At 31.1% G+C, this 18,679-nt stretch overlaps 1 protein-coding gene across 1 annotated transcript; it reads left to right on the top strand.

Annotated features, from left to right (window-relative positions):
- Positions 1-5,646: 5,646 nt before the first annotated feature.
- On the top strand, positions 5,647-6,836 carry LOC121794020 (protein FANTASTIC FOUR 3-like). Its single transcript, XM_042192035.1, has one exon. The coding sequence runs from the start codon at positions 5,826-5,828 to the stop codon at positions 6,573-6,575; it is 750 nt and encodes a 249-aa protein (XP_042047969.1). The 5' UTR covers positions 5,647-5,825; the 3' UTR covers positions 6,576-6,836.
- The last annotated feature ends 11,843 nt before the right edge of the window (positions 6,837-18,679 follow it).

Raw genomic sequence — 18,679 nt, 5'->3', positions numbered from 1 at the left:
AAAGTCACTATCTCAAAGTGAATTGGTGTCCCAAAAGAATAAAATGACGCTAATCACTATTAAAAGTACTTAATAGTAATTGTTTTTAATAAAAGTACTTGCATTAAATTAAGTTTTTGTTTTTTTTTAATTTCTTGATTTTTTTAGTTAATTAGTTTCAATTATCTAAGTGAGACCATACTAAAAAAAATGACGCTAATTGTTATTAAAAATTGATAATTGCAAATACGATATGATTTTTATTTTTAATAAAAATAAATGCGTTTTTTATATTCTTTTTTTTTTTTTTAAAAATTAACCAATTGTTAGTGTCAAACCCGATTGGTTTATTGATACGGGATTAGATTCGTGCTCATTTTTTTTGTCGCCGTCATGCTTAAATCTTATCAAGATATAAAATCGGGTGATCGTAATCTTAGTACAACAATGTTTGATGTAATCTACGAATATCTTAGTGTATTAATTCCATTTTCTCTCCAATAATTGGTGAAACTAATACGATGTCTAAGTAGGTTCCAATTCATGAAGAGACAGTGTTTGATGTAAACATAGAATTAAATGGACTACACATTAAATCATAGCGTCTCAGATTATCCAACCTAATTATCCATTAGACAACGACATTAACCGTCACACGTCATAAAAAACCCCAATTTCAAGAATCAAGTTAGGAAATTTAGATGAAAAAGACATTGGATATTTCCAACTCATGCTCATGTCTTAATTAAAAAAAATCTAAAATTATTAAATATTCTTGGCATTAACAAGAATGTGATCTAGATTCAGATATTGTAATTTGAACATGTAATCACACACCAGAAGAAATATTTGCTTGTCGTGAAATTCGCTTCATCAATTTGATTGAATTTTGCAAGTGGATCCACTACTTTTGATGTTTAGTATATGTCTATGTTAATCTGATACATAAACAATTTTTGCTACAACCCTTCCATATAGAAATCTAAGAAATTCATATTGAGCCTACAGGGACGTAGCGCAGTTGGCAATGGAGGGGCAGATCTTGCTGCAATGAGTCTGGGTTCAAATCCTACTGCTGTCGTGTAGTTGCTTCCGTCTCTCAGACACAAGTGTAAAGCCTTGGGAGATGGGCTTCTGGCAGTCAATGGGTTAAGGCCTCCCCCTAATATGCTACTGCCTACCCAGATATTAATTGCTCCATAAATTTTGGATCCATGAACTTGTATTCTCTTAATTATGTGCCCTAAGTTAATTATGATCCAATTTTAATTCATTAGTCGAGTATCACAATCTATATATCTTTGGGCACAAAGGAATGAACTAGAAATTACAAATGGAAAGTAATTAATTAAATCATCGATATAATATAGTATCTATGACAAGTCATGCCAGCCACAGGCACACTCTATAGGACTTAAATCGCACAAAAGAAATACTAGAAAATTGAACAAGTTGTGAACTTAGAACATAAAATCAAGAAAAGTGTATTTTGATGAATATATTTTTATGTTACCAGGACAATATATAGTACTAGAAGAACAAATATATTATGCTGGTCTCATATATGCTGTTTTTAGCTTTTGCTAATTTGTACATCACCAAGGTGTGTAGACACTCAGCGTTACTATACATGGAATTAAATTGAGTACAAATTCATGAAGATGTAGTAGACATAGGGTAGGTCACAGTCATATTTTGATGTCTACTCACATGGATTCTAAAATTAATGGAAAGTGAGAGCATCACACATAAAAAAAGTTTCTTTTGTGAAATTTCTAATTCAATAGTAAAAATAATAATTAAAAAGATGAAAAAGGCAATTAGCTAGCATAGTACTATTGTAAATTATAATATAGGTATATACAGAGAGTTGGGGGGTTAATTTTTCATAGGCTACATATAGCCGACAAACCAAAAAGGGAGTTTGGTTAGTGGGGGATGATTTCATCAATCGGGGGAAAGCTTTTTGTGATGCAATTGGATTTTCAAATCTTATATTAGTGTGTCTAGTATTCTCTATCTCATTTTTCATATGCCCATTTAGTCTCATAACAATATGAGCATTTGAAATATCACATAAATTAATACACCATTGAGAAAAATAAGAGAAAGGAAGATAAGAATAGTTAAAATAATGTCAATATATAGTGAAATATATATTAGTGTTTTGTGAGTTGTAATGGTGTGCTACATTGATATACCTTATAAATAAATTGATATATATGAATAATGAGTTGGGGACAACTTTCCATAAATGGAAATACTCATATATTTATGAAAATAACCGAAAATAGAAAGTGTACATATTTTTATTGAACGAAGGGAATATATTAAATCTGTCTATAATCAATAATTTGAATTTTCAGTTTTAGATCATCAACAAAAATTAGTTATTTTATATTTGTAGGAAATTTATCTTTATAGTGAGACAATAATTAGGGTTGTGATCAATTGAGATTTTTTAGCCTAATTAAGAATTGAGATGCATTATCAGTCACTCATTTTTATTAAATGAGTGGTCCAAAATTTGCCACATGAAAAATATTTTTAGATTAATTAATTATGAAAGGGCGAAATGGTAATTTCATGGTACATTTTATTCAATAAATATTTTTTTTAAATTTTTTTAATTTTTTTAATTTTTTTCAACTACATATACAATTCATGTCAACTACACACATATAATGTCAACTATGTGTACAATCCATGTCAACTACATATACAATTCATGTCAACTACACACATATAATGTCAACTATGGGCATGTTCGGTTTGCAAGATTGTATCCGAGATTAAATTTGTAGTGTGTCTGGTTCATGAGATTCAACTCCTCAACTCAATCCTAGATGGATAGTCATGGGATAATTAGTCATAGCTAACCCCCTATGGCTAAAATAATATCACAACTCAATCCTAGATTGTATCTTGATATTATTTTATCTTAGAAACCGAACACCACCTATGTGTACAATCCATGTCAACTACATATACAATTTATGTCAACTACACACATATAATGTCAACTACATATACAATTCATGTCAACAATACACATATAATGTCAACTATAAGTTGTTGACATTTGATGTGCAGGCTATTGACGATAATACCACCGAGTTGACATAATCTACTTGCAGTTGACATTTCGAAAATGTTGTGGATGAATGACTGAAAATGAATCTCAATTCTCAATTAAGCTAAAAAATTTCAACCTAACAGGACCCATAATTTAATCATTTTTTATAAATTTGTATCTCTTTTATTTTATTGATTTTACGTTGAAACTCTTGTAGTCCACGATTCTGAATATTGACAGCGGGCAAATTTAGTATTTTCATTTTAGATATTTATATTTTTACATAACTTTAAAAAATAAATATTTTTACACTACTTTATCATTTTTTTATGATCCTAATTTCCACACCGGTAATTACTAATACTAAACTTACTATAATGGTTAAACTTATGCATTTATTGATAATTTCATGGTTTCTGTGCAAAATCAAAATACAATATAAATTCATATATTTATGCGCCAATCTTCAAACCCAAATCCAAACATCACAACATAACACATAGTTATATGTATAATGCATATTTGAGTTACTATATACCCCAATTATCAATTTGTCATCTCATTTTATATTCGAAGTTAATACGATGAAATTCTTAAGTAGTGTAGACTCCACGACTCCATTTTAACCTCAACACGCTTCTGTGAAGTGACATAATCGCCCTCGCATTTATTAATTTAAATATACTGAAATCAAATCAACCGTGTACATAAAATTTATCAGACAAGCATCTTACAATTTCTATTTCGACACAAATTAAATGTGGATTTTGATTCTACCTAAATGTCCATTTCCGTAATTTCATGACCTTTCAAAGCGTGTGGGCTGTGTGATGTATACTCTTTATAATCGTCATCCAAAATGGATTTTGACTACCATTAATTGATGGTTTCTATTAAATTAAAAAATACTATAGAGTGGGGAAAAGTTCAATAATTATTGTATTGCTGATAAATTTTTTCTTGTTGCGACCAATTACTATAATCAAATTTATAAAATACATAAAAGTCGGAGACTATTTAATTCATTCATTTCCGCCCTTAACTCTTTAAAGATATTTATAAAACAATAAATCTTGCCTTTGATTATTACTCCATGTATTTGAAATTAGATTAATCATGGAGAACTCTATTGTAAGATTATTAGTTAAATAATTTAAGCGATTTCTTGGCTTTATACTTTATAGTACGCGCAATAATATATACTCATATTGACTATATTATCTATCCATATTGATAATTGAATTAAAGTGAACATGCTCTGCTCTTCCATTATAGTACCTTCTAAGCCTAGAAAAGTATCAACCGTACGTTACTGGGGAATATTGAAATATCCTTTACATATTTATTGTATTTGTCAATATACCATGTGAATAATAATGAACTTATATATAGGTTTTTCCCCCTTCGATTTTGACTCGATAATTCCTCTATATCACGTATACATATTAATTTGTAATCAACACAAACTTTGAGAAGTAGAAAAACCATCGCCACACTATCACTTTTAATAAAATTATACTGAAATATTTATATCCATTTTTATTCCGTTCAAACATACTACTAATAACGTTTAAATTTCCCAAACCAAGGCAAAACCAAACTCACTTTTAAATAAATTAACTTCCCACATGAATTTCGTCATTAATTCAGTATGAATACTTATTTTTAGATGTCCTAGATAGGGCAAGTCAAAACACAAAAAATGCGTAATGTGAGTATAGTACTAATAAAGACAAACTCATGTCACACAAAATATAATTATATACTACTCCCTCCGTCACACTTTAGGAATCCCGGTTTACCATTTTCGGGTGTCCCACTTTAGGAGTCTCGGTTAGAATATTTCATAAAATGTTAATAGGCTCCACATTCCACTAATTTTTTTCCACTTACATTTTATTATAAAACTAGTACGTAGTATATAAAAGTAGGACTCACATTCCACTATTTTTTTTCACCAACTTTTATTTACAATTCTTAAAACTCGTGCCAAACTCAAATGAGACTCCTAAAGTGGGACGGGGGGAGTACTCCCTCCCTCCGCGAATAGGAGTCTCGGTTCACTTTTACCATAAATGGTAATAGGGTCACATTCCACTAACTCATTCTACTCACATTTCATTTAAAACTAAATTTTTTCCACTCACTTTTCTTACTATTTCTTAAGATCTGTGCCGCCATGAAATAGGACTCCTAATGGAAGACGAAAGGAGTATAAAGCATCTATGTATGGATTTAGATGGGGTTGTGCGAGGTCGACCTCAGTTCTGCCTCCTCCGCAATCTCTCCTTTTGTTGTGCAATTTTCGTGTTCATGAAACAACAATTACAAAAAGAAAAAAAAAAACCTTCCACAAGTCTTAACAACGATAGATGACGCTCGCGAGTCGGTAACGTTTTCCGACCCACGAATTTCGTTTTCTGAATAGAGAGAAGGAATATTATTCCCCTCATAGTCCTAAATTCCAAACTAGTGACTTCCCCTCACTCCCTTTTCCCTCTCAAAATGTTTGTTCGTGGCATTTTAATAGTTTTAATCCAAGTGGTGTAAAAAAGCACCCCCTCCACCCCACCCACCCTACCTCACACACACACACACAAGATCTCCACAGCACTTTTCCTTCCACACTACAAATTGCCCCCCATCCCCTCACTTATCCCTCGTCCAATCCTCTCTTCTCTCATCTCTCTCAAAACTCAAACTTCACCATAAAATTTCAAGAAACTCATCACCATCAAAGCTCAACTCTTTTCTCAAGTCAATCAACACCATGTCCACTATAGTGTATCAGCAGAATCAGGCCTCCATCTACGAGCCTCACCTCGCCGATACCACCCTAAAGCTGAGAGTCGCGGCGGCGCCGCCCCCAACAAACGCCGACCTCGGAGGCTGGGGATTCCTCCAAAACAACTCTCAAGAATCATCAACCATGATCAACAAAGACTTCCCCTACACACACCCTTTATCCAAGAATTCCAAATTGAGCCCTAAATCCCTCCAATTATGCACCGAGAATTTGGGGAGCGAATCCGGCTCCGACACCTTCTCCGACTGCAGCAGCATTTTCTCTGCCTCCCCGCCGCTCAGCCCCACCTCCGCCAGAATCCCGCCGCCGACGGATAAATACTGCCGGAAAATCAATAACTTCCCGCCGCCGCTCACCACAATGAGCGGCGCGAGCTCGCTGCAGGTCCGCCGCCGCAGCGAAGGCGGCCGCCTGATCATAGACGCGGTGGAGGGCCCCTTCAGGAACTCCTACCTCCACGCCGAGAGGAGCGACGGCCGCCTCAAGCTCTCCTTCGTCGCCGCCGCCTGCAGCGGCGGCGACGAGGAAGAATGCGGCGCGGCGGAGGCGGAGGAGGGGGAAATTGAGGAGAAGGGGAATGGATTTGAATCGGAATTGGATGTGGAAATGAATGTGTTGGAGCAAATTCAGAGAGTTAGAAGGTGCAACAGCCATGGAAGCAACGGATTGTGCAGTAACTGGAAACCTTCAACGCTTTGGGTGGCAACTTCTTAATTAAATACTAATTTTTTTTACTAAGATTTTTTTGGATCTAACAGATTTTAATTTTGTTAGATCTTTCTCTTGGGGGTGCTTTGAGTTTTTTGTTTTAATTAATTATTTTCTTGATTTTGGGTGGATTGGAATTTTGGGGTGTGGTTTGGCAATCATATGTTATGATTGGACGTTGGAGTTTGAACATGATCTTGCATGTTTTTACCACCCTATCTACCTAAAATCCCTCGACAATTAATGTGATATTATTTACATTTTTCATTTAAACGGATTACATTCACAAGAAATTGACTCAATTGAAAAAGATGTCATTAAAATCGATATGGAATTATAGGAGATGTCACTTTCATGACTACTACAAAAAAGAGGTTGACCTCATTACTTATATGCGTTATATTCGAATAATTAAATGTGTGAACATTGTTTAATTTATTGCAATGAGTTCCAAAAGCATTTCCATATATATATAATGTGTGTGTGGTTCTCCACCAACATAAACTCAACGACACACAAATACATACCTTAATAAAGGTGTGTACATTAAATACCTAATATTTAACCTTAGCTCAATAGTGTAAATTTATTGTTTGTTAGTCAAAATAAACCAAAAGTTCATCCCGTGACAAAAATTTGGCTCATGTTAACTTCAGTCCGCTACTACAATGTCAAATTTTCATATCTACTATATATGCTTCTTATAACTTAACAAAATTAATTCTACCTTCCTAAACAAATACTAGACAAAGAAATGAGTTTTAATGCAAAATTAATAAAATAAGAAATAGATAAAAAGAAAAAAAAATGAATAAAGTATTGTTAATGAAAAATGTGACTCTATCTCATTAGATAGTACTCTCTCAGTCCACCAAATGTTATCCACATTTATTATTTCAATCCATCCACAAAGACTGTTCACTTTGCTTTTTTCTAGTTTTGGTAAGTGGACCTCTTTTTCTACTAACTCATTATATTTTTCTACTAACCTTGCACCGAATTAAAATGTGGATAACATTTGAGTGAATAAAACTTACCATAAATAAATAAAGATACTTAGTTTGATGGCAGAAAATAAAATAAAAGAATAATCTACATCAGTAACAATGTAACATAAAAAAATATGCACTAAAGAAAAAAGGAAAGATAAAAAAAACTAACAACAAAAGAATTGAAAAAGTGCAATTATATCAGTATAGATTGGAAGAATTAAAGGTGACGCAAAAAAAAAGGGATCTTGATTAATATAGTAGGGTCAGGGAATATTCGGTTGCTGGTGTCGTCACGCCTTAGAAAAGTCAAAATTGGTATGTTTGTGTGGCTTCAAAATACAATGAAAGTCCATCACACCAAAATTTCCAATTCCTAAAAAGAAAATTCACATTATCAGTATTTTATAGCCATTGCAAATATATTTAATGCTTGAAATTAAAAATCTCGGATTCAAGTCTATCATCATTCATCAAGTATATAATCTTTAAAAAATTTTCATTTATCAATAAAACATATATTCACTTCTCAAAAGAACAACTAAAATCTATATCTATATTATTAAAGAGGAAGTTTTATATTTGCAGTGGAATAATAATTGCTGAATGGTAATATTGTGATAAAATTCAAATAGTTTATTAAATAACATCATACATGAACACAATAAATGCAATTTCAAATTGAAATTTCTTTAATTTATTCTTTTTTATCAACTAATAATTATTTATAAAATTCCCGGTAAAATCTAGTTTGTGCTAGACGATTTATTTGAAATTTCGTTTTCCTTTTTTTGTTACTACTCTAATTATAGTAGTTATACTGGAATTTTTTCCAGCTAAAACATGGAGTATCAAAGTAATATATGATCATCCTAGCAATTTGACAAAATTATTTTTTTATTCGATGATTGAAATTATTTTAACACCTTATCAATAAATGCACATCGTGTGGGTTAGATAAAAACAACGGTTGTGAAATTTACTAAAAACTAGTAGTAAAATTTAAATAGTTATGATTTTAACTAACAATTAATAATTAAAAAAATAGCTACAAAAACTAAAAACTAAAATAAGTTACATTTTATAAGAAAATAACCAATATTTTTGTGATATATTAAAAAAATGTCAAAATAAAAAAAGGCGAGCAAGCATGTCTGTACAAAGCTCACAAACAAAGAAAAACCAAACAACAATAAAACGGCTCAAGAACTCATAATAAAACACGTCAACAACAACAAAAAAACCAACACACTCATCAATAACCAATGTCAAAATTGCAAAAATAAACCAGACTCTACGACGCCCCAAAAACAAAGGCATAGGGGAAAAAGCAAAGAGAGAATTAGGGAACATACAACGAAAACACGAACTAGATTAGTATTTATCAAGTTCACACTCTCACCCTTATATCTACCAATGAAAAGCTAAAAGGTGGAAATACATATATTTTCCATAAATTGACTATTGTTCTTCAGTTCGATTTGTTCCACAAATTTTAATGATGCACTAATAAATAGAAAAAATTAAATAAAATTGCCAGCTATTTATGAAATCGACTATATATTTCAGACTGTAGTATATATATGCGTTGTTTTTTCTAGAAAGAAAAGAGTGGCATTATATGAATAAATTGGGTTAAAACCAATCGTTGTTTACTGATAACGGATTGCAATATGAATTAAGCAAATATGGTAAAAGTAGTTGACTCCCTTAATGCTGATTTTTATTTTATTTGAAATGATTGAAAATTCTTGTAAAATAATCGAAAAATGTGTATACTTTGTGTTTAACCTTGAAATTGGTCGACAAATCAAATATTTAAGTCTCAAACCATAAATATAACGTAACTTTGTAACTATTACGAATCAAGCCATTAAATTTTTTATAAAATCATAATAGTGGAGTATGTAGGTAGATACTATTCAAATGAGACCATCGATTGATAACACTCGTTTAACGTGAATGAAATTTGAGTGTGACAACAACTTTATCACAAATACACTTAATCAAGCCAAATAGTGAAACATCCCTCAATCTGATCCTTAACATTTGGAACTTTATTTATTTTATTTTTTGTCGGGAAATTAGTCAATTTATTGAATCATACTCGATCGTAGCAAAATGTGCTGAAATAGTCACCCTTTTCTAGACATTTTGTCCTTAATTTAGCTAATTAAGTCTGCATCACAACTTTTTTGTCTTTACTTAATATATTCTATATTGGCGGGGGCACTATTTCATGCCCGACTCAATTAAAATCCACCATTTATCTCATTTTCAATTTAAAATCAACTATTTATATCATTTTCAATTAGAACAAGTGATATGCTACACACCATTTTCATATACAGATATCTCATAAGTTATTGTCAAATATAAAAATTATTAAATTAAACAGAAATTCTCGATAAATAATTAAATTGGTTTGACTAATTAATGAAAGTGGCAATTATTAATTCCGGAACTGGGGAGTTTAATTACCCTAGTTAAGAAGTTTGGTGAAACATAAGTAATGATGCATGAAACATGGAAATGGATGATATTTCATGCGTTGTAGGCCCATTTTAGAGTGAAAGACATGAAATTTGTCAAATTGTCTAAAATGTTTATTGGAGACAAAATAATCTTCCAAGATTCTTGCTATGTCCTAAAAATGGGTGGAAGCCGCCCACCTCACTTAGATAGGAATCCACATAATTGTAGGAATATTAGAATTATAGTAGACTTTAAGCATAAGTCACAATCATGCTTATCGTTAAAATATGAAATTGTTAACTACTACTAGTATAGTTAACCGACAAGTGATGTCACTAAGCCAATATAGTTAATTATTTTGTTGCTAGTTTTTACTTCGTTTTTTACTTGGCTTCCCCATTGATGTCATATTGTGTAGCTTTTGGTGACTATTTTGATGTCGTTTCATTGCTATAACTATTATAGTTGCATGTTGTTATAGAGTGTTTTACTATTGTCTAGTTATTTGCTACCTAAGTTATCTCTCTTCATCACCACTTTTTTATCGACCAAGTAACTTATGCTTATCGAAAAACGAATTTTATATTAAACTAAACTATTTCACACACATTAAACTAAATCACTTCACTCACATTAATTTTTTATTTAATTTATTTATCGTCAATGTTTACTTTGTAATGTTCATGCAAAAAAGGATTTTTTTGTAATTTGTAATAATATATCTATAAATTAAAATAGTTGAGTAATTAGTGATATTATTAGGTCGAGACGAGAATAAGTATTAAAACCCAATGATTCCCTAGCCAAATATATAATTTTTACTATTTTAAATTCCGGTCCTCTATATAAATTACGATGTAACTGAACGAAACATAATTTTTACCTATCTTGATATAAAGATAGTTCACATCTAAGAATAGTTTAATGGGCTAACAATGAGTATAAATTTTGGTATGTGTTAGTATAAGTTATAACATCAAATGATCACGTTGAATTTCAGTGTGTTAGATGCTAGTATATATATCAATTAAATACACTAATCTAATTACTTCAAATTTAATAAGTTGAATAAGATTAATTTTCTCCGAATTAGTATATCGAATTCGTCCTTTTCTACACCAAGAAACAATTTGATTCCCGCGACAACGAAAACTTGCAAGTTGGTGTACGGCTTCTACATTTGATAGTGAAAATTAAGAATTTGAGACTATATATATAGATGTATTTTACGAATTCAAATTCTCAAAAATTATCGATGTTGTATTTTAAATCTTTATATGATTTAGTATTTGTTTATCTTTCTGAGTTTTCTTTCATAGCTTTGCGCTTGGTTTAGTATTTTTTTTGCTTTCGGTTTAATTGCTTTTAGTAGTTTGAAATTTTATGGCTAATTAAAAAAAATCTTTTTGAGTTTCCTGTTGTTTGCTATTTTGGATTAACAAATAATCTTTACTGATTCTTTCTTATGTGAGTATTAAATTTTTATGAAAAAAATTTGTATAACATGTTTAAGTTTTACTATAATAAACTTCTTGTGTCTACCCAAATTTTGGCTATGATCATTATGTACAAGAAAAGATAAATACGCATGTTAAAGTCTTTATCAGTCAATTGAAATTTGTATAGATTCGTTACCCATACCTAGCTAGATATGCAAATAATTTGGAATTTAACCATATTTATGTATAAGTCATTGTCACATATACATTATAAGAGGAAGGCAGATGATGATCGTGGACTTAGATCATCCATTCACTCCAATGCCCATCCCATCTAGTATTTCTTTATTTTTTTTTTCTAATTATATTACCTTAGATATTTCTCTCCCAATACATTTTTGTTCACCGTTTCCAACTATATTAATGAAATAAATTGAAAATTATTAATTAAATTAACTCACACGCATAATGTAAAATTATAATTTTGATGAATTTTAACGGAAATACAATTAGGACAAAAGAATAAATTCAGTGTCGAACATTTTTCTATTATAAAAAATCCACCAAATAATTATGAATTATCCAAATTTTAGTTGGATGGTGGAGCATATGTAACCATTATCATAGTTGTAGTTCCTGTCAAGCCCACTCTATGATCTGTAACACTTGTATTTCCAAAGTCGTTATTAATTTATAGTATGAAAATAGATAAATCCAGCAAATTCGAAGTTATTTCCTCCAACTTTGGATCTGATGATATATAGTCAGAATATGTGCTACTTGACGCTTAAAAAATAGATTAAAAATATAATGCGGTAATTTTTTTCATCTAGTTTTAATTAGAAAAATGAATTCAAGCAGTCGTTTATTTTAGAAATAGTTGTTCTCCACAAAAATAAATGATATCATAAAATGCTTAAACCAATTAAATATTCATCAGTGGAACATCTAGCGAATGATATATTTTTTTTATCATAAATAAATATATTTAAACACTCATGTTTTATGAACATCTAGTGAACGCTAACAAGGAAATAAGTTACTCAAAAAAATCAAATTCGACGCGATTTTATTTCGAAAATATAAAATTTATATCAGTAGCTTTTGTGTGAACATCTTTAAACTTTATGTTTAATTATCCACAAGCATTTGCGCACGTGGAAATCATGTGAAATAGATACATCATGGTTTGGTCGGATAGGGATACATAATTAATTAATTAACATGCAAGTAATAAATTGAATATAGTAGAAAGTTACTTTTCAAGCATTCTTCTCGAAATAGCTCAACGAAATTTCGCAAATATTTTCAATCAACACACTTTAAAAGAAAGTTAAAAAGGGGGATAAGGCAAATATTTGCATTTACTTGTATAGTTGTAAATTATTGTACTGTTATTCTATTAGTACTGCCTAATTTTTTTACTGTGGATATTCCTTTTGTATGAAAAGGAAAACTGTCAGCAATTAAAATTTATAAAATTTGCTTAAATTTTGTTGCGTCCCATAATTTTAAGAACCAGCAATCGAAAAAATCATGAAAAATCTGGATTTGTTCGCAATTAATTATCCACAGTTGAAAACTTAATATTTTGTTGATATTGTTTAACCAAACTACATCATATACGGTATTAATAGACAACATTATTTAACTCACCAACAATGATGTTCACTTAAGGTTTCTCGATGTTATATCACATCAACATAAAAACTTTTTCGTTGGATAATTGTGAACAAATTTAAGCCTGATGAATTTTCCGGCTGATTTATAAAAATAATGATTTGAAACTTTATGTATACAAACAAAAGCTTATGCATTTGACAAAATAAGGCAATTGCTGACTAATTCAACTAATCCACAGAAATTGGGCTCATTGATTGGAAATTAGTGTGTATATATACTTACTAACTAAGCAAGGAAAAGAAAAAAAAAAGTAGCAATAAAAAGTTGAGCAAACAAATGTTGAAACCACTCACTAGAAAGCACTAGTTTGATAGGCATTTTTCTCCATTTGAATCACTCTTTTTTTTTCATTTTTACCAAAAAATATAAAAAAGATTATATTAATTCTTTCTAGATAAAAGGAACATCACTAGCTAGTGCCCATCCTGCAATACAAATTGTCTTTATCCACAGCTCTTCTTCAGCATTAAGGCTTTGATTATTCAGCGTTAAGTCGATCGATTATAGAACATAATTTAATCAATGCAATATTTTTTATTATATAAATAATTTATACTCCTTTCTTATATATTTCATTATATTACCATATGGAATATAGTAGTAGTGTAAAATAAAATTACACGACATATAAATACAAAATACAAAATTAAGAATCTGAAATGGCAGTTAGCAGCTTTGGTGTCATTTAGGTAAGCAACATCAATTTGAGTTATTTTTTGGATATGGTCCAACAAAGAAATATGGCTTAGATAAGACCAGTAGGTACTAGTTGATATATTTCATTAATTTATTTAAGCAATATGTCGATATTTTTCGTTCGTTTTAAGCACAAAGTTAGTGTTTTCGCATAGACACGTCATTAGAGACAATGTGATTAATTAAACAAGTAAAAAATGTGACTTTTTAAAAGAAAAATATAATATGTGGTTTGAAGTTTATTTCTCTTATGAAAAATAATCAAAGTGAAAAACTGACGAGCAATGACAGAACCAATGATGAAAAAATATCGACAATTTATAGATAGAAATAAATAATTTATTCAAAAGAAAAGCAACATACATGGATAAGTTGGAGTATTTTTTAATATACAAATAAAAGCTCAAGCTCAAATAAGACGAGAGTCCCTCATCGTAACGAACAAGAGAATAACCCAAACCAAGCATAAGCAATGATTTAACGGGCAAAAGAAAGGCAACACAAAAATCTTATTTCTAAAGGGCAATCAAACAATAGAGATGAGAAGATAAAATTTAAAAAAAAATAACAGAAAACAGTAAAGAACTTATTCTTAATCCGCAGTTCAGTCTGATCTGATATCACTCAAATCTTATGTCGGTGAGATAATTGGGAGTGGAAATCTGGAGCACCGGCTTCTAATCCACGAGAGAAGATTAATAATTAATCATTTCTTTTTCGAGTCACAATTTGGTTCGAATCCCTGAAATATTTCAAATCGACCATAAAATATCATAAAATTGAGACATTCAAAACTTCCTGTCAAACTTGGGAAAAAGAGTGCCCAACCAAAATGGGAAACACGCACAAAATTTATATGAGTCATTAAGTCAAAATTAACATAAATATGGATCTAAATATTTAAAATTAGGTAAACAACTTTCATTTTGTTTTTCGAATTGCCGAACATTTGCCTTATATGACAATTGACACTTAAAAAAGGTGTTTGCAATTTGTCTATACAAAATTATCAATTTCCTTGGACCCCACTAAAAGGCACAAATAGATGAGCTTTGAAAACAACATTGAAAATGCACACACCCATATATTTTTATTATATAAGTATATAATATGCGTGTGTGTATTAAAATTATAGACAAGTGTTTTCGAATTTATTGGAGTAGAATGGCCCCCCTTTCTAGTCTTTGTTGTACGGTTGAACACGTGTAAAATAAGCTTTGGAAATATTAGGTGGATAATGCAAAACATTACTACTACAATAATATGGCCTCCTTCATCTACATCTAAATATATGGAGGCATTGTAATATTGTGATGTGACTAAAAAAATTTAAGGAATAAATTTTTTTTTTGAGATAATTATCTTGAGGGTGATATGAGAAGTTATAATTATGGAGTATGAGCTTTGTAGATAGTACTTCCATGGAAATTAGAAAACCCAATTTGTATTCAGAAACAAGTTAGCTTTACTTCTCAAATTAAAAATTTTAAAAATTGGACTTGGAGCATTTAATTTTATTGCTCACTTATATCTAAAGTAACATATATCTAACCATACCTAAAAACACAAATACTATAAGTCTATAAGGTAATAAATTGCAAGTTGAGCATACAAAACAAAGCAAAGTGGTTACAGCTTGCTGTATTAATTCAAATAAAAGAGGCACAGGCAAGAAGACATACATTTCCTTCTAGTGTGGTGTGTGTATGTATGTATAGGGCTGGCAATTTTTGACACGACACGATAACACGACACGAACCGGCACGAAAATAATGGGTTTGGGTCAGAGCTTATTGGGTTCGTGTCCTTATCGGGTCGACCCGTTAAGGACACGAAAATTTCGTGTCGTGTTCGTGTCGTGTTCGTGTCGGGTTCGTGTTATCCGTTAACAATACGTGTTCGTGTCGTGTTCGTGTCGTGTTCGTGTTATCCGTTAACAAATAATATTTTAATATTATTAATTCTTATTATTTTCATTTTTAATAGGTTTAACCGTTATCAGGTCGTGTTGTTATCGAGTCGTTATCGTGTCATCTCGTGTACGTGTTGTTATCGTGTCGTGTTGACCCGAATTGGTTCGTGTCGTTAATGAGTTCGTGTCGTGTTCGTGTCGTGTTCGTGTCTGAGGGTTTCGTGTCGTGTTCGTGTTTGAGGTTTTCTTAACGGGTTGTGTTCGTGTTTGTTGTTATCGTGTTCGTGTCGTTATCGTGTCGACACGATAACGACCCGACACGCACGATTTGCCACCCCTATGTATGTATGAGCATCATCTGCAAATATTTTTCTCATTATTATTAATTTAATTTTTTCTGTTATTCAAATAAATGATTAACATAATATATCCAATTTTATTTTTCAATTTATAAAAATTAAATGACATCAATAATGATTTTGAAGGTATTAGAATCATAGTAATTGGATAAAATAAAATAAAACTAATAAATAGATGTTCCAATAATATAAGATAATTTGGTGCGCGTGCAAAGTATTGGTTAAATTCCAATTCGGAATCAGTGACCTAAATATTCATATCAACTCTAGAGTATCCCAAGGGACAGAAATTGTATTGTTGATTTCAATTTTGACTTCCAAGAAAAAATAATTTCTTGTGAAATTGCAGGATATTATGAATTGACATAGGCAATGCCATAATTGGCAGACAAAACAAGAAAAATTATTTATGCTTTTTTTGTGAACAATCCTTGCAGAAAATTCTGTGTCTCAACAAAATCTCTATTGCCGGTAGAAGAAAATGAGTGGTCTCCCAATTTTCTCGAATTCTTACATCTCTCAAAACCTCATCTTTTCTGGTCAAATTAGTGAACCTTGTTTCACATCTCCATTTTTAGGAAGTTGCATTATTACATACATCTACCGTAGTAAGTTTTAACTTGTCTTTGTTTATTCATTGAAGATGTACAAAAGGTTTTCCATTTCTTTATAGGACTATATATTTATATAGTTTCTACTTCTCTCTCTGTTGATATTTATGCAATTGAGGAATTAGTTGATGTATATGCATGTGGGTTGTTTTTATGCATTAGGTGGTTTTCACTTATGTCCACTAGAAATGTTAATGCTTATCCATTTGGGTCTATAATGTAGATGGGGCAAAGGCTCATTCACTTGTTCTCTAAGGAATAAACCTTTTTTTTGTGAAGAATGACCAAAGGAAAGGGATTGCTCACTATATGTTGGATTTTTAGAGATTTTCTTTTATGAGAGGAATTTAGTAGTACTACTATTCAAGATGACAGAGTGGAAATTGTTTTTAAAGGTAAAATGTAATAATCAAATAGGCCCCTAGAATCACATTCATGGCTCGGGTAAAAACAATATCAAGATCCATGTGTTGGGAACACGATCTTTCTTGAAATCAATAAATCTTTTTATACGTCAATGCATGTATGATACATGCACAAAGTTGTGTAACAATAGATTTATTTTTTATCCCTTTTTAACTTTTTTTGGATAGGCAAATGAATATAAATTTAAAAGTCACTCCCCCAGATCTTTTTACCCTTTTCTATTCTAACCAATAGTTGTCATTGCATACATACAATTAAAGATTAAATTGTAAATAGTACTTTGTTGGCTAATAATTATTTTGGTCTTAAAATTCATCATGTCATTCCACATCAAGAAAAGGGTTGAAAAGGAAGTAAAAGAATTGCACTTTATTGAACATCCATGAAGAAAACCTAAACCACCATTACCAATCCACATCCAAATTGTGTAGCACACTATTAAAGAAAACTTTTTTCCTTAATGACCTCTCTATCCCACCACATTCAAAGGATCAATCAATTTCCTAACAAGCACATACATTGACTTTACAGCAACCAACTAACCACAAATCTCAAAGAATCTTAGCCATCATTCCTGTCTAAATATATGGTTTTATCATGTACATTTGCTGGAAACATGAGAGAGAGAGGGGGGGGGGGGGGGGGGGAGGCATTCTCACTCACAAACCAGTAGCAGCAGCCATGTTCCCCTCTGCCAACATGATGAGTTTCTTTGAATTCAAACCACGAATATTTTGGCATCGAAGGCAATCCCAAGTGGAATATATCTCATCATTTTCTCCTTGTTTGTTTGTTTTGTGTTTTCCCCCTCAATAGTCTATGAAGAAGTAATATCTTGAATGATACTACAATTTTGGTTTCACAATAATCTATCAAAGGTAAAATGGACGAGTGAAACAGATATGAAAACAAAATTCTAAGAAATAATATAGGGCTTTTGTTTTAGCTTCAATTTTCCAAGTTGGTGCAATTAAGGGTGGAATTATATCAAGAAATCCACGAGCTCTTTATAACAGTGGCCAGAAAAGAAAAGAAGAAAATAAATGAAGACTGTGTTTCCATTCTTTCAATCCCTTGCTCGTGAAATATCATTTGGGCTAAGGTGGGTATTTTGAAATAATAACTGGGCAGATTGCAAGAATATTAGGTCCAAATGGGTGAAGAAAAAAGGACCATTGCAAATTTACAATTACAGCCCATTTGACACTGATTTCCTAATTTTATAACATCAATAAAACCCAATAAATCAAAAATCAGTGGAAAAAAAAATGAAGGCATTTTCCAAAGCACAAACATGATCTTGAAAGCTCAAAACTTGAAGATATTTTTAATAAAACTGGCTAAAGGAAAATAGCTAGAAACTCAATCCATAAAGTTGTTTGATTTGGTAATAACATCGCAACTTTATCTATAAAGAGCAAACTCACACCTGCATCGTTCAATTCTTTCCTCTGTAATTCTTGTTGCAGGTCTGCAACAGGATAAAGAAAACAGCCTCAACCTTCTAAGAGAAAGAGAGA

This window comes from Salvia splendens, chromosome 1 (genome assembly GCF_004379255.2).
Source record: "Salvia splendens isolate huo1 chromosome 1, SspV2, whole genome shotgun sequence".
In the NCBI taxonomy this organism is placed as follows: Eukaryota; Viridiplantae; Streptophyta; class Magnoliopsida; order Lamiales; family Lamiaceae; genus Salvia; species Salvia splendens.
This window is presented reverse-complemented; position numbering and strand designations above follow the sequence as displayed.